At 41.2% G+C, this 23,231-nt stretch overlaps 1 protein-coding gene across 1 annotated transcript; it reads left to right on the top strand.

Moving 5' to 3' along the window:
- The first annotated feature begins 886 nt into the window (after positions 1-886).
- On the top strand, positions 887-14,705 carry itm2cb (integral membrane protein 2Cb). Its single transcript, XM_062480809.1, has 6 exons — positions 887-1,102; positions 4,521-4,658; positions 4,770-4,958; positions 5,786-5,896; positions 6,013-6,163; positions 13,365-14,705. The coding sequence occupies exons 1-6, from the start codon at positions 1,010-1,012 to the stop codon at positions 13,460-13,462; spliced, it is 780 nt and encodes a 259-aa protein (XP_062336793.1). The 5' UTR covers positions 887-1,009; the 3' UTR covers positions 13,463-14,705.
- The last annotated feature ends 8,526 nt before the right edge of the window (positions 14,706-23,231 follow it).

Raw genomic sequence — 23,231 nt, forward strand, 5'->3', positions numbered from 1 at the left:
TGTTGTTGGCCAGACATGAAGTAGTTTTGCTCTCTTGTTGTCCAACCCCTTGATCTTCTACAATGTACATTTTTATAATATTTTGCCATTTTGCGGAGGAACCTGCATCACTGCTTGCAGCTATATTTACAGGTTTTGTTTTTTTAAACTTTTTTGTCCCTTACTAATTTACTGTTCAGTTCAGTGTAATTGTTTGAGTGATGATTAAATGTTAGTGCAATAATAAATGACCATTTAAACTTTCATTATGCATTATTTTAATGTAGGAATTTTTTTATAAAATAGTATCTGCCACAAAAATGTGTAATCTTGGCAGATTTAGATGCACTAGCATATATGAGAATATGTTTGCAGTGGACGTATTGAGGCCAGGGGATAAGATATCAAATGCACCCCGGGATAAGATATCAAATGCACCCCCCCCAATCAACCTTCAATCGTGTGATGCCGAGGTGTGGGATGACATGATCCGCCTGCGGTTGACCAGGCCAACATTAAGGGTAATTCGCAGCAAAAACTGTTTTCCCAAATGTAATCAGTGACCCACAATGGGTTGATTAATTCATTTTTCATCAACCATGATAATTCCATAGTTTCCTGTGGGAATTGTGACGGTTGCTTAATGGCAAAATACGTTACACACTATCATCACAGGGTGTTTTTCTGTAATTCGTCGGAGCTTCCGGATGATTTAGGGCCAGTACAAAGACTCAAAATTAAAACTGATCCTGAGTCTAATAATAAAACACGGAACACCATATTTGGTGGTAATATTAACAATAAAAGACGTCCGTAGACCACTAATTCAAACTGTGATGTGTTCTGTGGAGACGACTTTTATTTTGATATGCGAAATAATTTATTTTCAGTCCTACACGGTGTTGCCCGTCACTGCGTACGCTTCGATGAGGTCAGAGAGACAGTACTATTCAGCGGGGGCGCAGTAGGATTAAAACTATATAATCTCCATTATTTGCATGGTAAAATCAGTGTGCTATAAAATACAGACATGGTGAAGATTACTTTTCAGCCAGTCTCGTCGCAGAAACCCGATAAGGAGAACGATGGCGATAAAACCGATGTTCTTATGCCTCATGCACACGTGAGTTTACGCTACATTGCATTTCTTTCATTGTTCTAATCTAGACAGTTGACACTGTTGTTGTTAAAACCTGGCGGGCTTGTTAAGGAAAAAGGTTATACAAAATAGTTGTCTTCCACCTTCAGATGCATTATATATACGCAGTTTATTTAATGCAAATTAGCTTAGACAATAGTGTCTTTCGACAACATTCCACGTAAAACGGTGCATCTAATCGTTGTTACAGAAAGTAAGAAGAAAGTAGGAAGAAAGTAACAATCTCTAATACAGTCAAAAATCCTGCCTTCGAGTATGTAACTAAATATGCTCCCCGAGGAGTTTGACGCCATATTTTGGGGACACAGCAGATGCTAAAATGATCTGGGTAGGCTGATCTCGTTCCCTAAACAGGATGCCTCTTTAAATACACTCAACTGCCTTACAAAACGTTGTTTGGACAATTGCTTATGTTGAGTGTCGTAAGGGACAGTGTCATTAGAGGGTACACTCTAAATGGGAGCAATTTGCTATGCGTTTTTCGCACCGTGCAATATATAAATATTGATCACATTTGATTATAATATAGGCCTAAATAAGGCTAATTTCCATTTGTCATATAAATGAATATTAGTTTTGCGATATTTTCACCATCCTCCTCTCTGGGCTTTGACTTTAAGGTTGTCTTTCTGTTGAAATGTGTTGTGTTGATATTTGAAAAGCCTACAACAAAAAAACATAGGTCTGGTACCCAGATAGTATACTGTAAAACAAGAATTTAGCTACTCTGATAGGTGGTGGGTGAGAGGGAGCAGTTGTAGAAAGGCATTTTTCTGCATCAGAGTAGACGGTGTGTTTGTAGAACTAGTAATACAATTTCTAATTTAGGATTCCGGAACCCTGCAATTGTTCTGATTTACCTCCAACGTTGGGTGTTCTGAATGAATATAGAGTGTGGAAGTGGGGCTCCATGAATAGAACTCCAACGTTAGCGTCCCTGCTACAGCGTCATACTACCAATGCAATCTGCTTATTTTCCTTCGGTTGTCCATGGCATCGGTGTCAAATGTGTGTACAGCATGTGCGTGTTGCCTCATTAGTAGATTGACTGAGAGACTGGGGATCGTGTCTGGTAAGGTGCATCATCTCAGCCCAATTATGTCCTAGAGATGTCCATACTGGCGACTAGTGGGGCGTGTCCACTACAGCGGAGCGGGCAGCGCGGGGCGTCAGCTTCCAATTAATTTTCAATGAAACTGGGCGTTGACGCTTGCCTAGAGCATTGTGGGAAGGCGAGCGGGGCGTTGCGAGTTGAAATGTCTAAACTTTATATAAATGAGCAGCGTTAAACGCAAGCGTTGGCCAATCGGATTGGTTTTCTTGTTTCTTGTAACGTAGCAACCGCTGGTCATGGTAAACATTTCTAGGTTTTACGATTTCAAGATGGAGAAACTTATTGTATGTAAGGCTGCACACCCAGTCCTGTTCAGAACAAAGTTACGTAATGTGACGAGCCTGAATTTAAATATTACATTAAAATAATAATGCATGGTGCAGGGTTGCCGATGGTGTTCCTGGTGTGTTTTTCATACTTTTAAATTCAGTCTTGTCACATTATGTGACTGTTCTGTGCCACTGCTAGCTCGCTAGCCCAGCCGACTTACGACTGGTTTAGTGACCGGTGGCTTAACATGTACTGTAATTTTGCACTAGTAAAATATTGTGTATTTTTACTAGGGCTGTCAAGTGATTAAACTATTTAATTGCGATTAATCGCAAATGTATTCAATTTAATTGTTCAAATTTTACCCCAATAAAATATTTGTTTGTGAAATAACATTAAAAGGTTGTAGCCTACTTTAAACTTCAAATAACTGGAGGATAACAAGGAAATTGTGAGGGAGTTTTATTCACTCAACATTGTCGAGTGTTGTCTGCCGTATATTACCGGAGCGAACGCTGCTGCTGCTACCGCTGTTATTGCTAACGCTGCTGCTGCTAGCTGTGTGCTTTACTTGCATGTGATATATTAGGCTGGAAGTACTCAGGTGATAACTAAACTCAGCCTGACAATCAGTACACACAGCCTTGGTTTTGTCACCAAGCCATCTGGCAACTTTTTGAAATGGAACTTCCCATCTAAAAGCCCTCTCTCCATCATTCAACTACCGTCGCCAGTCGAAGTCAAGGTGATTCCCAGGGTCAAAAAGAAACCTGCGTTAGAACTAGGAATGGGCCGGTATCAGATTTCTATGGTATGATAAGCTTGAGAAAAAATACCACGGTTTCACGCTATCAGGGTATTGCGATTACAGCTCTAACATATTTTTTCTAACACAATATATTTTATTTTTAAGCAATATACTATTGTTTGAACAGTAAACATGTCAAGTTAAAGTTAAATTCTTATTAAAAAAAAATTACTAAAAAGAACAATACATAATTATTGTTTTAATTTAACTTATACACACACAGACGGTGGAAGAAATACGTATATACGTGAAACCAGCTAAATATATGCACTAATTTTTGTACTAAATTGCAGAAATGTAGTAGCAAGGCTCTCAAGTTTTATCAAAAGTTTGGCGTGAGATTATCATACCGTGTTTCTTATTTTCTGTTTTTGAACTCTGCATAACTTGAGACAACTATCAACTCCGTAGAAATCTGCTGTTCTCAGCGTGAGAAATGGTTGAAATGTGTGAGTCTCACAGCAAATGCGTGACATTTGAGAGACCTGTAGTAGGCTAACCTGCTCCTCCCCAGAAAATATTTGTCTATGGCTCTGGTGTAACGTAACCTGAAACTAGCTGACGCTAGCTTGTTAATTAGCCGTGTTATCTGCTTCAGTCAGTAGCATGCCAATAGTAGCCTACTGTTCAAAGTGTATTTCACTAGTGCTAAACGCGCTTACTCTCTTAACTTGTTGCAAATGTAAATTTCAAGACACCGTTATCTTGAATTTTGCGAATAGGGACTGGTGGTGCTCCCGTAGATGGGAAGTTGTATTTCCTTCATCTGTGGCCTTCTGAATGTTTTCGGTCCACAACAAATGGTAAAGTTCCAGGAGTGCACCTCCTTCGGCTATTCTGTATACTGACTGCTTGCTCGCACCAACCCGGAGGGTTACTTTCTCAGCTGTGTAAAGCCTGAGGGATTCCTGCACTTTCCGTCTTTGACGAACCCCCCCAAAAAACAGCTCATACCGCAGCAACGGTATAGCGGAAAATTAAGGGGTATTTAAACTGTGACTTTTTCAAACCGAACAGAGTCCTGATTGTAGGAAGGAACTAAAGGGACAGCAAACTCCAATACTATACAATTATTAACGTTTTCCTTTGATTTTGATGGTAGTCAATGAGGTATCCCATCAACCCATACCCCAACACTGTGCTAGCTTCTATTTTCTTAGGACTAACTTAGTTTTCTTTCTTTACCCTAGGGGGAGCTGGTGCTTCCTCTTAGGCCCAGGAAGTCTCCCCTAAATGGCCTGTGCTGCCTCACCTTTGGCCTGGTGGTCTTCATGTCCGGCCTGGTGTTGGTGTCCATCTACGTTTACCGTTACTACTTCATACCTCAGGTAGATATAGATGTCAAACATATTATTTTGATAATGGTTGGCTGCACTGATTTATAGCCTAGTCCAGAAGTGAAACTAACCAAAGTTTTGGTATCTTCGTTCTCAATCCAGATCCCAGAGGACAGCCTGTTCCATTGCAGGGTTCTGTATGAAGACTCTGTTTATGCTCCTCTGCGCGGGCGCCAGGAGTTGGAAGAGAACGTTGGCATATACCTCGATGACAACTATGAGCAGATCAGTGTGCCTGTACCCCACTTTGGAGGGAGCGACCCCGCCGATATCATTCATGATTTTCACCGGGTAAGAGAATGACATGTCACCCTGTTGGTCAACCCTGGCCATTCCTCCAGAGTAGGTGCTCACAACACTGACAGTGCCAAAGAATCCATGTGAAGAGGTCTGTCTTTAACCACTGATCAATTTACAATGATTCAATATTACTTTTACTTTTATACTGTTTGGAATGCTCTGAATATAATAAATATAATAAATAATGTTTGAACTATACCCTGCTATATTAGCTCATGAGAACATGGAACGTCAGGGCCATTTTTAGGTGCCAATCTAAAGCCTAAACAAAGGCTATCTAGCACCATGAATGCGGCGTCTTCTGTCTGTGCTTGCGAAGGCTGTGTTGAAGATCACCCCCAACGTTTCTGGTGGGAGTAAAACCTCCCATATTGTGATACTATTTAACTGCCCTTCATTACTGTATTCTTTGTGCAGTCCTCTGAGATGCTCAACTTGAGTGTATCAGACAGCTGCACCTTATAGATCTGTAATAAATACGTTGATTTTCTCTTGAACTTGTGCTTAACTATTCCCTTCATTGACTTGGTACTTTCAGAGCAATTGGGTACTATCTAATACGTCTTTATTAAAGACCCAGATTGCATCTCAAATGTCCAAAGTGAATTTCTGTTGAGTTCCTCTCCAGTCCTTCAATTGTCCATTTGTGGAAGTTGGAGGGACATGGGCAAAGTTATGGAAACAAGGAGATGAATTGAGTGGCCTTAGATTATAGGATATGCTTTAAGATATGGTCATCCTAATAATAGCGGCACGTTGTACATTGAGGATCTTTTGAATGGCTTCAGTATGCTTGACTTGTCTATTTTGTATTGCAGGGTTTGACAGCGTACCATGACATTGCCTTGGACAAGTGTTATGTCATTGAGCTGAATACAACACTGGTAATGCCACCACGTAACCTGTGGGAGCTTCTGGTCAATGTTAAGGTAAGCTCTTTGTGTGCTTGACTCCTGTTTTGAGAACTGAATAGGGATGTGGTGGTTTGGAGGACAAAGTTTGGAGGACAAAGAGGACAGTGTTGTATTGTGTATGTGTCCTGCAGAAGGGGACATACCTACCCCAAACGTACATCGTGCAGGAGGAGATGATGGTGACGGGCCGTGTGAGGAACATGAGACAGCTGGGGCCTTTCATCAACCGGATGTGTTATGGCAGGGAGACCTACCGCCTCAAACGTCGCAACCAACACAGACGTGAGTTCACACACAAAAAACACTCCCACTCTTGGCATTACACACAATGTAATGCCAAGTCATGGTTTTGGCAGCTCTACATCAATGGATACCAAGGATTATAGTGTATTCCATATCGGTTGAGTCATGGAGAATCCGTAGGCTGTTTGGTGTGAGAACAGATGACTGCTGTGAGATGACAGCAAGCATAGAGCAAACAGACATGGTTCAGTCTTAATGGAAGCTTCTGCCACATAGCAGAGCAGTGTTTCCCACAGAATGTGGTTATATTTGTGATGGTAGGCAGGGGCTGAGCCAGACTTTGAAAAAAAAAAAAAAAATGTTGCTCAGCCCGAAGCTATGTCCTAGTATCAGGCAGATGAGAGTGTAGATAGGGTCTTCAACAAGTAATACTAGTGCGTGAGTATTTTGTTGCGCATTAATTTGAGCGCAAAATAGTTTTGCGCTTTACGTAATATAAACATTACGTTGGACTCATATTGTTATATTTGCCGAATGTATTTAACTATGAATATGATTATATTTAACTTGACTATCAGTTTACACATTTGTGCAGATAACTAGAGAGGATACAATTTCTGGAGAAATTGTAGGGTGTGCTTGCTTGGGTCGGTTGCACAGGGGCCCGTTTTTTAATGACATTTTTACAACTGATATTTCTGTATATTTTATATATAAATGCATACTTATTATTTATAAAGATTACATAGATTTAAAAGCATCTCTTTTTTTGCTGCTCATTTACAACTCAAAATACGAGTGAAGTGCAGAATGAAATATGATGTCTTCTTATTTCCCCTGCAAGAGGCAGCCTCATAGCTGAATCAAAACGAATACATTTGGCAGACCGGTGTAAAAATTGACCTAATCTCTGACTTAAACGTCCCTTTAAGTTTTCCCTTCCCGTGATATTTTCAGGCATTTAGCCTACTCATATTGCATTCATTCATTAACCCTCGTGCTGCCTTCGGGTCACATGACCCAAAGGTTCATAACGAACCATCGTTGTGTTTACCCAATTTTACCCAATACAAAAACAAATAAAAATAATTTTCTTTTAACCTTCGCAATGTGGGGGGTCTGAGACAGCCCAACGGTTAAAAGAAAATGCTTCACTTTGTTTTTGTATGCGGTAAAGTTGTCGCAATACGACGGTGGGTCACAATGACTGATGGGTCAGAACGACCCGAAGATAACACAAGGGTTAATAAAGAACCCCCTTTGAAGATTATTCTACGACGTTACCGGCAGTAGAAGATGGAATCGCGATTCAAACAGTACCATCCGCTACTTGAAAATATGCCCCCAAAAACGTAAATAAGCTTGACATTTATGTAGTGGAAAATCGCTCATTCATAAAAAGCTCACTGGTAGCGATCATTGTCAGTAACAACGCAAAATGCAATATAGCCCTGTGTGTAGAAGCTGCCCCGTAAATTCTACTACTACAGTACAGTACTAGACTACTGCTGTGTTCGTCTTGGTAGCGATTGCGTTGGTTGAATTCGATTCAACGTTCCGTTGTACGGTTTAGGCTGAACAGATTGACAAAGTTTAGGCTGTGGCAATGAAGTTCAGGTTAGTCAGATAGTTTCACCTATTGAAAGACTTTTGATTTAAGTAAGGGGAGTGCCGAACATGTTCTGTCGCCGTTTGACTTCCTAAACAGCGGTGTAGATGTTTTTGTAGTGTGCCTCGCCTAGGCTACAGCGTTGCAGTGAGAAACACTGGTTTGAAACCACAGGTAATGATAATTTCACCAAAAAATCGTTTACTTGTAATGTAATGTAATAATAAATCCTACAACGAAAATGTATTTGTGAGGAATGTTTATTTTAACGATTGAAAACAGATGCATCATAGACCACTGTAGTATGTGTTGCCCGGGCAACAGAGGCTAATGTCATGATGCTAATGCTTCAGTGAAATAGTAGACTACCGTTTCCGAAAGTAGACGTGGGCCTACTTCCTTAATAATATCAGCTAATAGTGTACGTTACATTTCACAATTGTGTTTCACATCACAAAGTAAAATGAGTAAATAGTTATCACCCTGGCCTCTTTGCTTGTGGCGTTTCTGCAGCTGCCTTGCAGTAAAGCTATAGTTAGCCTAGCTATCCCCCAAGTTAACGAATGCGAATGCGAAACGAATGTTCTGCTACAGGTAGTCACGCGTGTTTTCGTGACGTTAGTAACGTCAGTGACTGTGGCTAGCAAATTAGCCACCGTTAGCTTCACTTTTCGCCGTAAAAACTTAACTTGAGCCTAAACCATGCAACGGAACGTAAATCCCAATAGAAGCAACTCAATCGCTACCAAGATGAAACTTTTGACACCTAGGTTGTCTATGTAGGCCAAATATTGACTAAGTTTTAGGGGGACAAAAAGAATAATAATAATAATATATATGTGAGATAACAAAGGTTGTGCCCTTGCCGAAGGCAAAGCACACCCAATTATATAGATAGGCCTACTTACTGTTTGTAAAATCCGGATTGATTCTCCTGCCGTCTTCTCTGAGGGAAAAAGCTGTTTGTCCCGCGCATTGATTTAGAGCAGGGGTCCCCAAACTATGGCCCACGCATTTGGACCGGCCCTCTGAACAATGCCAGACTTTTTTTTGTTGCCATGTTAAACAGTAAAAAAAAAAAATAGTTAATACATTTGTGCCGGTCAATTTTTTATTGTGGCGGGCCGCCACAAAGAAATCAATTTATGGGAAACACTGACAGAGTGTGTAAGCAAGTATATGTGTTCAGCCAGTGTTGCATAGTACATTTCCGTAACAGAGCTGGCCACATACCACTCTTCCTAACCTGCAACCCCTCTACAATCCGAGTAAAACACTCGCATATGTGACCAAATTTTATGCTAGACGATTAAAAATTATTTAATTAGCCAATAGATAGTAAATTGTTCGATTTCACTTGCCTATGATTAAGTTTGAGGCAAAGAATAAGCGCAGATTGCAACGATGCACCGTTGCTTGAATGAGAGAGCACCCTTTGTCCAGTGTTGCCGCTGGGTGGAGGGGGGTTGGGGTGCGAGTTAACAGAAGTACAATTAGTTGTTTTGCTGCTGCTCATAAACAAGCGGAGATTGCCAAAGTAACAGAAAGTCGCTAGATTTGCTGCTAGTCGCTAGATACGATTTGTTGTCACTATGGAACAGGGCTGAACGATGAATTGCATTTGCGATAATATCGCGATGTGACAAAACGAGATTTTGTAATCGCAAAGGCTGCAATTTTACTTTGGTCATGTGACACGCGAGAGTAACGCAGTTTGCAGACGAAGGATCAACTTTGCACGATACACTTTACCTTGACCTGCACGATGGCCTCAGGCTCGTCAGAACCTGACACTACAGACACTTTGCCAATTTTGCCTTTAATGCTTGTGCAAAACTAACTAGAGAGGGGGTGTGCTTGCGTCGGTTGCAGATGGGTATGTTTCCAGGCTGTGATATCAACACCCTGTATTTTTGTACGCCCTTTGACTGGTTAGCTTTTGCGATTCCCACACAGCAGAAGTCTAATAGTTAGCTAGCTCTACAATTTACTGGGGCTATGTCTGAATATAGGAGCAAAACGGAGCACAGCTGCCAGCTGTAGGTATATGCAGGTAGAAAAATTATGTTCACTTAATTTATGTACTGAACCAGACTATTTTACTTACTGTAATATAATCCTAAACCGTGCAACGATACAGCGACGCATCACACAAGCTTGAGTTCAAATACATTATTTAATGTAACATTAGGTACTGTACATGCAAGTCTTAAATTGCTTAAATGTATGATGCGCTTGTTGATCAGTCCTCTTACACCACAGCACGATACTTGCTGAGCAACAGTGCAAACACAAGCAGGGATACAGTAGCTAACAACTTTAGTGCTAAATAACTATTTAGCTGGTCGGCTCCATGACGCCGGGTAAGTAGGGCTCGTGAGACTGCTCGCCAAAAGAACGAAGGGGAACTCACTTGTCTAGCAGATTAAGATATTAACCTACCTAGCGAAAAGTAGCCTCAACTTTCCTAGACTTTTAGTACGGTACTAATGCTGAGGGATTGCTGATATCGCTGTCTGTCTTACAAGAAACGTCGTATCTATGCGTCGTTGCTAACGTGTGCTGACGTTGTGACGGTAGACTAGCACTGAAGTGGCGTAAATCCCAATACAAGCAACGCAATCGTGACCAAGACAAACATTTTGACATGTTGTCTATGTAGTCAAAATATTGAGGAATCCTTGGGAATCCTTGAGAGGTGGGAAAATAAAGAATAACTAGAGAGGGTACAATTTCTGTCTGGCTATCTTCAGCAGGCTTGTATCTACAAAAGGCAGTCCTCCCTGACGTTTATAGTGTAGAATGGAGTGATATACAACATTGTGTACACTGCCAGTGAGCGACCCGTGTCTGACTGAGGCTAACAACGTCAAAACTGTAACGGGGACGCAGTCTCACCCAGATTGCCAGTTTTACACAAATCACTAAAATAATCGGACCAGCTGGCTAAAAGCAGAATTCCCATATCTCTTTAAAGCTGCCCTGCTCGACTTTTTAGGTGTAAAATTGACTGTAAAACTGTAAAATTATGAACTTTGTGACATGACGTGAAGACATGGCTGCCGCTTAAGACTATGCGGTCTACCGGGCGACATTCTCACTCAAATTCCAAAACTTTCGTAACCCAAATAAAAATTCTGATATGACAGATCAATGGGGAATCGCTTTTTCTCTTAACTCTTAATCTTCGGGTCATTCTGACCCATCAGTCATTGTGACCCACCATCGTATTGCGACAACTTTACCGCATACAAAAACAAAGTGAAGCATTTTCTTTTAACTGTCGGGCTGTATCAGACCCCCCACATTGCGAAGGTTAAAAGAAAATTATATTTATTTGTTTTTGTATTGGGTAAAATTGGGTAAACACAATGATGGTTCGTTGTGAACCTTTGGGTCATGTGACCCGAAGGCAGCACAAGGGTCAAAGGCTGTCCTCCTCGACCTTTTTGGTCTTTTTAAATCAAACTATATGTATAATCCGTGTACTTCTCTAGCCATTATAAAGGCTATCCTTTCCTGGTTTTCTGCAGCCACATTGCGCGCGCACCCCGAATGTTTACAAACAAATAATTGGTCTATGGCGACTCAAGGTTCATTGTGTCCGTAGAGCGCTGCCTGCGTGAAGTTGGGACCCCCACCCAATGCAAATCGGTGGCAAAAATAGTCTCAATTGTTTGTACGGGTTTGTCCCTTTTAACAATTTTGTTTGTGCTACTGTAATTATTTTGATATTAAAGAATATTTTATAGGTTATTTTGATGTCGCTCTGCCCTCCAACATGCTCCAAATCCACCCAAAATAGTAATGTTTGTGTTGTTAAAGGGGCAATTGATTGCAAAACCGATTTTTACCTTGTCATAGTTGAAAAATGACAGTTTGGTGTGTAAAATAAACATACAGTGAACCTCAAAGTCCAAACGCTAGCTTTTGAAACAGTGCAACTTGTGACGTCACAAGTTGCACTGTTGCACAAGTTGCACTGTTGCAAATTTACTCGCCCTCTGGTTTCCTGGTCCAGGAACATAAACGGAGGTCGCGTAGATCTCCGACACTTTTTTAGCTAGCTGCGCGCTGCTCTGTACTTACACAGGAATTACAAATAAGAAAGTTAATGTTTTCAAGATATTGAAAATGGAGCGCCGTAAATGCAGTGTTCCAGGCTGTACCGGGAATCCTGACACTTTTCACCATCTTCCCAAAGAACAAGACACTAGACAGGCATGGCTGATGTTTATCTATGGGAATATTCCTATTAAGTACGATGCTAAAGTATTAATTTTCTCGGACCATTTCACCGAGGACACTTTCGAAAACTGGGGACAATTTAAATCAGGATTTGCTATGAAGCTGTTGCTGAAAAGAGGTGCTGTTCCGACCTTATGTTCATCACAGCCGCAAGCAAAGAACTTATATTGACGTGCTTCTATACTCTTTGGCTGTAGTATGATGTTGTCGCTCACAGTTATTAGCAATGATAACGTATCCTGCCTGTATCTAGCATCGGTAGAATGTGTGACGATTTAGTTTTTGGAAATGGGACTAACGTTATTTCATGTTCCTGACTGTGTTTCATTCAAATAAATAACCTGTGTTGTCATGTAAATCTACAATTCAAGATGCATGTTTGTCCAGATCTATTTTTCAGCAAGATAGCTAGAAGAGCTAACTGAAGCTGAGTTGACTCACGATTGCTAAGCTGTAGCTAGTGCTAACGTTACCCACCTAAGTCGATCCTGTTTGCTTCGACCACAGAAGTGGAAACAACTGGTTCAATTTGTTCAAATGGTATCTAGTCAATCTGTTGAAAACAGTGTTGTGTAAACACAATAGATTTATTTGTACGTTTTTATTTCAAGTCTCCACCGTCGTTGTGTCAGTGAGTTCTGTGGCCGTGTTGCGGCTTTGCTCCGCAGCTTCACTCATTGTAAACCAACCAATCAGCGCACAGCTCATCTATATATTCATGAGCATACCATAAAAGGAGAAAACCCAGCGTTTTTTCCTGGGAAAAATTTCACTGGATGTATCAGGGGGCATAGAATAGCACCCGGGCCATTTTCAGCCCAACCAATGTTACATACCCTATTCAGAGACCTTAAGGAACAGTGTGAAATACCCAAAATACCCAGTCTATCACCCCTTTAAAAGTTTTGTTTGTGCCACTTCAGTTTAAAAAATATCATACATTACATTATAGGTGATGACGTCATCAGACCCCCAACATACTCCAAATTCACCCAAAATAGACTCGTTTGTTTGTGCCTCCTTGTTTAAAATAAATATTATTGTATCAGAGTGTGTGTGTATCAGAGTATGTGGGTTTCCACAGGGAGCTTCTTGCATAATCAGTGTGTGACTCACTCCTAGAACACTATGTAGAATCAAACATTGCGGAGGAGGAAGTGTTGCGTAGTAGTGACGTCTTCTGAGAGTTGGCGGATGGAGGCATTGCTGATGTAACATGCTTCCTATAGGTGCATATATGGTGTTGGAGTAACTAGCAGTATCTACATTGATGCTATGGAGAGGTAGAGAGTGGGAGCTCTCAATTGTATTGGCAAACGTAATCCACTTCTCTAACTGTGACTAAAATATCTCTCCCTTTCTCCTTTTCCTCCCTCTTTCCAGGCATCATTAAACGTGAGGCAAGGAATTGCCACAGCATTCGGCACTTTGAGAACACTTTTGTGGTGGAGACCATCATCTGTGATCAAATCTATCTCTAGAACTGAGATATCCGCCACTCTACACATTACAAAGCCAATTCTGAAATCAGACCTCTTGCATCTATTAGGCTTGACTGCACTTTATGAGCATGTATTGTGTTTTACAGTAGAGTTAAATGTTAGTCTTTATTTTTTTGGTCCCAAGTATTGTCCTGATGTCATTTTTTTAAATTAAAATAGCCTATAAATTTTGATAGTGTGTATTGTAAAATACATCAGTAGCTTTATGTACTTTTTATCATGGTCCACAAAATGTTGATTTCTTTTATTTGAGATCATATGCATAATCATGAAAGCTCTTTGGTAGAATGTGGAAAATTGATTGATTTTGCACGTTTGTCTTGTTTTTCTCCATTGTTCATCTCGTAACAAAGGGTATGTGTTGGTGGGTGTGTGTGAAGATGTGGGTGTAAAGATGCTGCTTGCACTGTATGCGCACATACAGTTACATTCCTTCCTAGGTCCATCTAAACAGAACTGGGCTTATTTGTTTTGGATGTCAAGAAAAGCCGAAACACCTCATATTTTAGACGTAAATATTTTTTGCCTGTAATTTTAACCCATTTACTTTGCATTGTTCTTAAGCAATATATATATACTGTAATTTTTCCAAATTATACAATGCACAGATTTTTATTCAAGTTCATTTTGTGAATTATTTATTTCATGATTATCTGTCCTAGTAGTATCTTTCACCTTTGTTCTCACTCATCTGGCATTGGGTGTATTCGGTAGCAGTGTTTTGGGGGTGCCAAAACTAGAACCAACATTTGGGTTATATGTGCAGTGTTTGGGGTGGTTTTAAAAAAAGTAAATAAAAAATGTTGGAAATACAGGCAAATCTATATAGGTTCTTCCCGAGGAAACTTTCAGTTTCTTTCCTTTTTTGTTTTCCTCTTTCCATTCCTTTGTTTAGCTGTTACTCACTTTAGTAAGTAAGTAAGTAAGACTTTATTTATATAGCACATTTCATACAAGAATTGCAGCTCAAGGTACTTTAAACTCCATTTACTTTCTACATTGCTATTCTTTTAAGCTGCTCTCTTTTTTTACTACTTGTGCAATATCTGCTATCTCAACTTCTACTACCACTGCTACCGTATCTAACATGATATTGGACACATTTGTTGGCTTTGGATGAGATCTATGATATGTCTGTCCATGACTTTCTCTTCTGAGTCTCCCTGCTGTACAGTCCTTCCGCCTTCAATATCTGACCACATAATAAATAAACAGTAAAATATATGTTCCTTGGAATCTTTTTCTCAAAATTCAAATCTTTGATTCAAATCTCAGTTATAAGTTACCCCAGAAGGTAGCACTGTTAGACCTAACATCATAAAGTACCATATAAAAAAAGACATAGAAGGTGGGTTTGTGTTTTTAACACACTTAATCTACAATGCATTTAACTGATACTGGTGATGTGACAAAGGACAAGCTGTTCAACTGACTGCTGCTTAGCACTATGGGCCAGAGCTGCCAAGTCTCACGCATATTACGGAAATCCATATGTGCCAAAACCAAGCCCCTGCCTTGAGGCAAAGGCCCTGGTGGATCTTTGTGGTATTGCATTTCCGATTGGGTACCCAGCTTGTTCGAGAAGGGTCCAACCCAGACCCCTATGGGAGGCCTAGTGGGCAAGTATTAAGACGCCCCTGTGTGTCAACCACGCGTAATTAACACCGACTTGGCATCCAAAGCCGGCGTCTTTTACGCCTTGCTTGACACGGCCCCGTCTCAACCACGCGTAAAAACCGCCGACTTACAAAGTCGGCGTCTTTTTCGCCTCGAATTGAACCGTGTCACGTGACACGTTGCAATTTACACACGTAAATTTTGTCTCAATTTTTGAGACGTGTCTAGCAAACCACACAAAATTAACGCCTGGTTTGGCTCAATCAGCGTCTGGTTTTTCAAAATTAAAGTCTGCTTGCTTGAATCTCCGATGGGAAATTATGACAACAATTGTAACAACTAATACGTAAGTATAGTAGGTCTAAGGATGCTCGTGCGAGCTACTATCAAATACAATGTTGGTTAGCTAGTTAGATATTAGTATGAAGTTGGAGTTCTTTTAGAGTGCAGTGGGACTTGTAACTGGAAAATACCTCACTCTGGAGGAGTGGGGATGATGGGTACTGACACCTCAACTCGGATGACAGTAGTGTCAGGGTAGTCCTTGAAATCTGCTTGCAAATATTCCTGGATCTGCTGCTGGGGTAGACATTTCCTTGGCACTGAGTTAATAGGCCTGAGTTAATTGGCTGCAGTTGCCTTACCTGGTGAAGAAACGGATGTCTTTGTCCGAGGAAGCAAAACGGTGGATGCCGAACCTCTGCGTCAACGTAAGGCTCGACCTGCTGTCTCAGCTGGCAGGTTTCCTCTTGAAGAGCTGCATTTTCCTCAAGCACAGGTCCACAAATGCGGGATCAGGACCAGGCGCGCCCCCAGACATTTTTCATAGGGGTAGAACGTTTTAAACATATTTTAACCACAATCTACGATTGAAACACTTTGTCATAGAAATCCAAGTATCTCCCCACTCCTGTCACGTATCTTCACACTCAGAGCCTGTCACCCCTCCCCCACAAGAGGTTGCACTGGGCCAGGTTAGAGTGCAGCCTAGGTTGGTACATATAGAAGCGGGAGTTTATCGTCGATCGTCGACCACGTTCAAGGAAAAAGTGAGTACAAATATTGAATAAACTGTTTTTGAATTTTAAATGACCTATTTACAGTAGGCAACCTCACGTTGGTAAGCTACAGTAGTTATATAAATCGGTATTTTAGGAGGGCTGTCTTACCTTGCTAGCTAGTTCAGACAAGGTTACTTCAGTCTAGAGCAGGGGTCACTAATTGGCGGACCGCGGTCCGGGTCCGGACCCAGGCGGTTCCCTATCCGGACCTGGACCTATAACAGATATATTATTATGGAATTAATTCATTTTGACGGAACGTTTCCATTTTAACCGGCACATCTTTTTGTTCCAACTCAATGTGGTTTCTATCTTACTTGTCCAATACAAAGGTCCAATCAGGAGCTTTAATAACTGTAATCACCATGACAACTCACTCACTGAAAGTTGGTTGCAACCTCTGTGGGTCAGGTTGTGTGTGTCATTCGCAACAACGCAGGCTAATCGATTTGCTAACAGTACCTGTTTCTTCCTTAGCGAAAAACAAGGCGTGCTCTAAACCCGGCGAAAAGTTGTTTCCAAAAATACCTATTTAGACAAGTATGCATTTGTGCTGCCGGTGGGGCGCACAAAACTGATGTGTTTAATGAGACGGTTGCCCTTGTCAATAGTGGTAGCTATTGTGAAACGTCACTAACATGGCCGTTGGGAACTAGGAGTGCTGTAGCACCCCCTGACAGCACGAGAATTTCCAATGATATGACTTGAAAATTCACCACCGCGGCACAGCCCAGCCCCGCAGTAGCGGACTGGCCATCGGGAGCACCGGGAGAAGAATAGCAATGGAAAACCAGGCTAAGAAACGTAAGGGTGGGGCTGAAAAATTAAGAGACAAAAAGACATCACCTTCACTAGACAAGGTTTTACCAATTGAAAAACGGCTATGTTCATTTTACATAAAGCTCAAAAAACTATTTTGTGCTCAAATAAAGCAAAAAAAATGATCTTGCGTGCTACGCGCGCTCGCATTAAGTATCCTAGCGTTCTCACGAACTAGCATCACATCAAACAGAATGTGCATGACTTATTTTTACTCCCAGTCCATCTCTACCGCCCCGCAACATTAAGAATATGACTCAAAGACTATGACACAAAGCATGGGCACTTTGAACAAAATTACCCCCAAGACTCTGAGGTAAGGGCCAGAAAAATAAACCATAATTGTTCCGGACCCTGGACTGAATGGAAATTTGGTTAGTGCACCTTTTGGGTTTCTAATTGAGTACCCCTGGTCTAGAGAGTAGCCTGTACCAACTTAGGCAATTCGGGCCGATCACACCGAGAGTGTATTTTTAAAACATTGCACTTAAAACCCCATTGTTTGCTATGGTACGTCAGTACAGGTCTGTTAAATTCCATATGCGCTTTTTGTCGTTTTTGAGGCAGACGCTTTTCTAAATACACTCTTGAGTTTTAGTGGTTTTGGCCCGTAACTGAAGTTGAATTTGGGACTTTTAGAGTATCTGGATAGCTGGCGTTGTGGGATGGTACTGTATAGCGTTAGCTAAGCTAGCTACGATCAGTAACTGTATGTCAATTTGCAGAAAATGAAAAGAAAGTCCACGTCGGATATTATTAATTATAATTAATTATTATATGCTATTATTAATGCTCACATTGACATCTAGCCTATTAAGTACAAGAGCAAAATATAATTCCTGAAATGTGTTTTGATTTTGGTGTGCCACCCAAAGATTTTCCCTTGCCCCATCTGGCCACCCCTATGAAAAATGTCTGGGGGCGCGCCTGTGGTTGAGGGGCAGTTCTATGGGCGTATGTGAAGCCCTCTGTGACATGCTTGCGTGTAAAAAGGGCTATACAAATAATGGTAAACGATTGCACACATAGAGACCTCTGTGTATTGATGGTGAGAAACGGCTTACTTTTCTCATCCATTTCAAGCTGCGTGTAGGCCTGAGTCAAGTCAAATGAAATGCTTTCCACCTGCTAAAGTGGAGAATAAGTCCTGCGGCTTTGGCAAGGGGTATTGATCAACATTGAGCCACTGATTTACTGTCACTTTATAATCTCCGTAAATGCGTACAGATCCGTCTCGTTTTGGAATGCACGCGCAGCCCATTCACTATGCTGCACGGGCGAGATAATTCCTTGATTTTCGGGCTTGAGTAGCTTTTTATCAACGGTTTCGCGCAGCGCATAAGGTACTGGCCTCACCTTGCAAAATGTTGGTTCGGCAGTCGGTAACTCAGGCAAGGACGCAGTGACACCCTTCACTCGGCCTAGGTCTGCCCTGAAAACGACTCTGCTCTGAGCACACTTATTCCACTGGGTCAATGATGGCAACGCGATTTACTTTGGACCAATCTAAATTCAGCACTCGAATCCAATCACAGCCCATAAGCACAGGTGCTTTACCACGGGCTACATACAGTGGAAGCTGCAATTGCTGCTTCCCACAATGCACATTCACTTTGATTTTACCCAACAGAACTAACGGTTGGTCAGTGTACGTTCTCAATGTAATGTCGCACGGTTGTAACTTCACTTCACTCAGTTTAGATCTGTACAGGTTCTCTGAAATAACTGACTGCTGCCCCAGTATCTACTTCCATGTACATCCGAGCCCCATTGCATTTGACCAACACCTTGTAATGTTTCACATACTCACAATCAGTCTTTACTGTATACAGTCTCTTATCAGTTTGCTGTTCAGTAGACTGAGGGCCTGACAGTGTTTCCTCTAGGATTTTTTTTAGCAGCTGAAACCAAGTTCTAACCCTATATTTCGGAGCAGGTTAATGTAAGTCTAATAACTAATGTCATATTGCACATACTTTCGTGCTATTTCCCCTAAAGCAATAAGGTTAGGCTACTTTAAGAGACCTTCCACTCATAAAGTATGTTCTAAATGGCATAAATGCTGCCAATTAATAATTGACGTAACAACATTTTGTAAATGGTCAGTAGCCTATCAATTAAGGTCCTCGAAAGCATGTACACTGTCTGCTTCATTTGATCTTCTAAGCATTCTGTAGCAAATAATAACAATAAACCCACTATTTATTAATTAAAACTACTTCAGCATAATAAAGCACTTAAAATACAAACGTGAGCAAAGGCAGCAATCGCTATCGAATCAACAGACGTGCAATTTAGCTAGCCCGGGGAAGAATACAAACAACGAAAATCACCAGTTAACTTAATTTAAATTAGTAAGTAAGTAAGTAAGACTTTATTTATATAGAACATTTCATACAAGAATTGTAGCTCAAGGTGCTTTACATAAAATCAATAAAAACAATAATACAAGTGATAAACAATTCAAACAAAAATAAAAATCCCAATAAGATCTCTGTTCAAGACAGAAAACAACTTTAAACATGCATCTTAAAAGTAACATATACATTTGGTTCACCCCTGGTCTGTATATATAAAACCATACACTCTGTTAACAGATCCTTTCCCCAGGTCAAGAGTATGGGCCGTATTCTCTGTTAACAGATCCTTTGCCTCAGATAAAGAATACAGATTGTTTTACATATTTGTTTAAATACCTCACGCGACCAGAGTTCTTGTACGCTATCAGAGTTCGCCAACTCTGACCTAGACAAAGTGAAATTAGGAAGTCAAATAATGACCCAAATTTACTAAACCAAGATTCTACAATAATATAACTAATAAAAGTAGGATTACAAGTAACACACATACATTTGGTTCACCCCTGGTCTGTATATATACAACCATACACTCTGTTAACAGATCCTTTCCCCAGGTCAAGAGTATGGGCCGTATTCTCTGTTAACGGATCCTTTGCCTCAGATCAAGAATACAGATTGTTTTACATATTTGTTTAAATACTTCACGCGACCAGAGTTCTTGTACGCTATCAGAGTTCGCCAACTCTGACCTAGACAAAGTAAAAATAGCAAGTCTAATAAAGACCCAAATTTACTAAACCAAGATTCTACAATAATATAACTAATAAAAGTAGGAAAACCCCTTTGAGATAAAATTACTTAAATGCTTCGGTAAAAAGGTAGGTTTTAAATTAGCAAGAAGTATAGACTAATACAATAACAGGCTTAAATGAACTGACAACATAAGTTATACGACTTACAGTTCTCAAGGACGCAATCTCAACTGCGGTGTGAAGCGCGTGTCCGTACTATTCTCCGACATGCACTCTAACAATCACTGCTGATAGACAGCCTACAATTTTGTACAGCCCTATTTCTGATACCGTGGCGGCAGAAATTTAGCCATGGCGGGTCGCCACGGCTAAAGCAGTAATCTGAGCCAGACGGCAACATAGGCCAAGGAGATGAGCTGAAAGGATTTTTGCCACAATGATCACACTTTTTCAGTTGAGTGGACACAAAATTATTACATGTCACAGATTAAGCAGCCATGCAATATTACAGTTACTGGAATTTATAATTTCGGTCCAGATGGCATTTTTGTGTCGTGTGGAATTCCGGCCTTGTATAATATTTAAATCTGCTGTTACATCATGAACAAGCACATCGATTTCGTTATCACGAAATCTTTGTTTTCGCTGTTTTGACTTTGGTGGCTGATCCATGACAGAAAGAGAGAAGGAGGCCCATTCAATTGTGCGTTTAAATGCTCGCAATTTACGGTATAGTGGGCAGAGAAAGGCGCTGCTTACCCAATTAACTGCAGGTTTGGTAAATACGACGTAAACTGAAGTATCACAGCATGCACTATCTGCGGATTGGCCATGGCGCTGCTAACGCTACGTTTGCAAATGTACGTACATGAGGGCCTCAGTCTCTGAAACCAATTCGGGAGTCGCGACTCCTTGGTCCACAAAGTTCACCTCCGGGCCACTTTTGGTCCAAAGCGGGCGTGCAGACGAATGTCCAGTAAACCGCCTCTCTTGGTCCTGGTGTTATTTCTGAAGGCGCGTTCCAGATATGCGCTCTTTTCGCATCCCCGACACTGGAAATCCTTGAAGCGGCGGTTCGCCGGTCTGTGTCCTTTCCCGAGGCACCTGTAGCAGGCCTGGTTGCTGTCACTGACCTTCTCTCTTGGGTTCCGCGCAGCCCTGGGCTCCCGGTGTCTTCTCATTCCTACATGGTCCGTGCGTAGATGTGCAGAAGCACGCTGTCCCTTCTGCATACTGTCCAAACCAATATTCATACACTCAAAACTGTTTGTTATAAAAAAAAAAAAAATCCATATCAGTCCCTCGCCATTTAGCAGTTTTCAACGTTGGTCTTTGCTGGATGTCCCACAAACGAACTGATCACGGAGCTGCTCTTCAAGGCTCCCGCCAAAATCGCACGTAGCTGCTAATCTTTTCAGACTGGCAATGTAATCGGCAAAAGTCTCTCCAGTCTGTTGTCGACGACTTTTAAAAGCGAATCTCTCAGCCAATACGTTTTTCTTTAAAAATCCTTCAATGCTTCAGCAATTTTGTGAAAGTGAAATGTCATTGAACGATTGAGGCGATAAGAGGTCTTTCAACAACGCAAAAGTCTTTGGTCCAACCACAGACAAAAATACTGCTCTTTTTCAATCTGGCTCGATTTTGTTCGCAGCCAAAAATTGCACCAACCTTTCCTCGTAGTTTTTGAATTTTCAAAAACTCGTTCAACTTTTCGCTCTGGATAAGAGCGTCTGCTAAATGACTAAATGTAACTTTTACTGGTCAAGGCAGGGGTCACCCGTTGCATATAAAAAAAAAGGACAATCCCATCCTCGTCGCCAATTTACTGTCGTGTATCTACAATGAAGGTATTATACTCCGAACCAGATTCTTTGGTATTTTCCACTTTTATTGCTAACGCAGTCAAATGAACTGAGCTCTTCACAGAAGGTAGAGGTAGTAAGGAAAGAAGAGGGCGCTCCAGGATTAGGTGCAAGCATTTATACAGTTCTGTCTATCCAATCAACATGCCAGGTCAGAGGTCATGGTATAAAATAAAGCAATCATAATCATCAATATAAAATAAAGCAATAATTATTCCTGTGTGTATCTATCTATTAAAGTTCATCAGAATTTGGTTCGAACGCTGGTGACAATTTTTATCACTCTAAGTTCTAGCACTACCTTGCTCTGACGATATTTAATGGTGGGGATGTCACGGCTGGCTGCAAGGAGGACCCAAAAGCGGAGTGCGGAACGGAAAGTTTATTAAAGGACAATCGAAGCCGTAGAAGGTAACTCAAAAAGGATGGTCCGAAAAACGTAGTCAGGAAAGGCAGGGTCCGAGATCGGGAAGGCAATCCAGTACGTCCAGGGAAGGGTAAGGCAGCGGTTCAACGTGGCTGGAACAAAGAGTGTATCGCAGGGTCTAGAACTGGTCTCACACATAACAAAACTCTTCGGCAAAGAAGGAGGGAAAACAGAGGGTATTTATAAGGGGTGTAATCAGCGCAAAACAGGGTGGTGAGAAGGAAAAATCTGCTGACAGAAAGAGCGCTGCCATGAAACCCAGTAACCACTAGGTCACCCCTCAAACCCTGACAGGGGAGGCTTCAATTATGTATTTACATTGGTAGGAACATGCCCTGTATTCTAACTCTAAACCTAAGGCTATGTAAGTTTCTCAAACAAATATAAAATTGCTTAGTTTTATTCAAGGATTCTCGCCTAGTTTTAGCTTTAGAGAATTCTGAGGCCGCAGATGGTATAGAGTCTGGAGTGTGACAGGCACACACAGAAACACGCACACACATTCAGATGAAATAAAAAGAACAGCAGATACTTGGAAACACTAGCCAGTTTTCAACAGTATTAGGCATCATTGGATAACAATCCCATCCAATGTGTAGAGAAATGTGATTTACAAGCAACTGTCATCAAGAAACCAAGTTCATACATACGCCTACCCACACAAACACACACAATTACTTATTTTAGTACATTTAGTCATTTAGCAGACGCTCTTATCCAGAGCGACTTACAGTAAGTACAGGGACATTCCCCCGAGGCAAGTAGGGTGAAGTGCCTTGCCCAAGGACACAACGTCATTTTGCACGGCCGGGAATCGAACTGGCGACCTTCTGATTACTAGCCCGATTCTCTAACCGCTCAGCCACCCGACTCCTGACTCTAGTAATTGTTGGATAATTTAAGTTGA

This window comes from Osmerus eperlanus, chromosome 16 (assembly GCF_963692335.1).
Source record: "Osmerus eperlanus chromosome 16, fOsmEpe2.1, whole genome shotgun sequence".
Taxonomy (NCBI): Eukaryota; Metazoa; Chordata; class Actinopteri; order Osmeriformes; family Osmeridae; genus Osmerus; species Osmerus eperlanus.

What these genes read in the sequence shown, in the direction of transcription:
- itm2cb (XM_062480809.1), top strand. Translation starts at nt 1,010, where the DNA reads ATGGTGAAGATTACTTTTCAGCCAGTCTCGTCGCAGAAACCCGATAAG. An exon ending in TTCTTATGCCTCATGCACAC is followed by an intron (nt 1,103 to 4,520) that starts GTGAGTTTACGC and finishes TCTTTACCCTAG; the next exon opens with GGGGAGCTGGTGCTTCCTCT. An exon ending in ACGTCGCAACCAACACAGAC is followed by an intron (nt 6,164 to 13,364) that starts GTGAGTTCACAC and finishes CCCTCTTTCCAG; the next exon opens with GCATCATTAAACGTGAGGCA.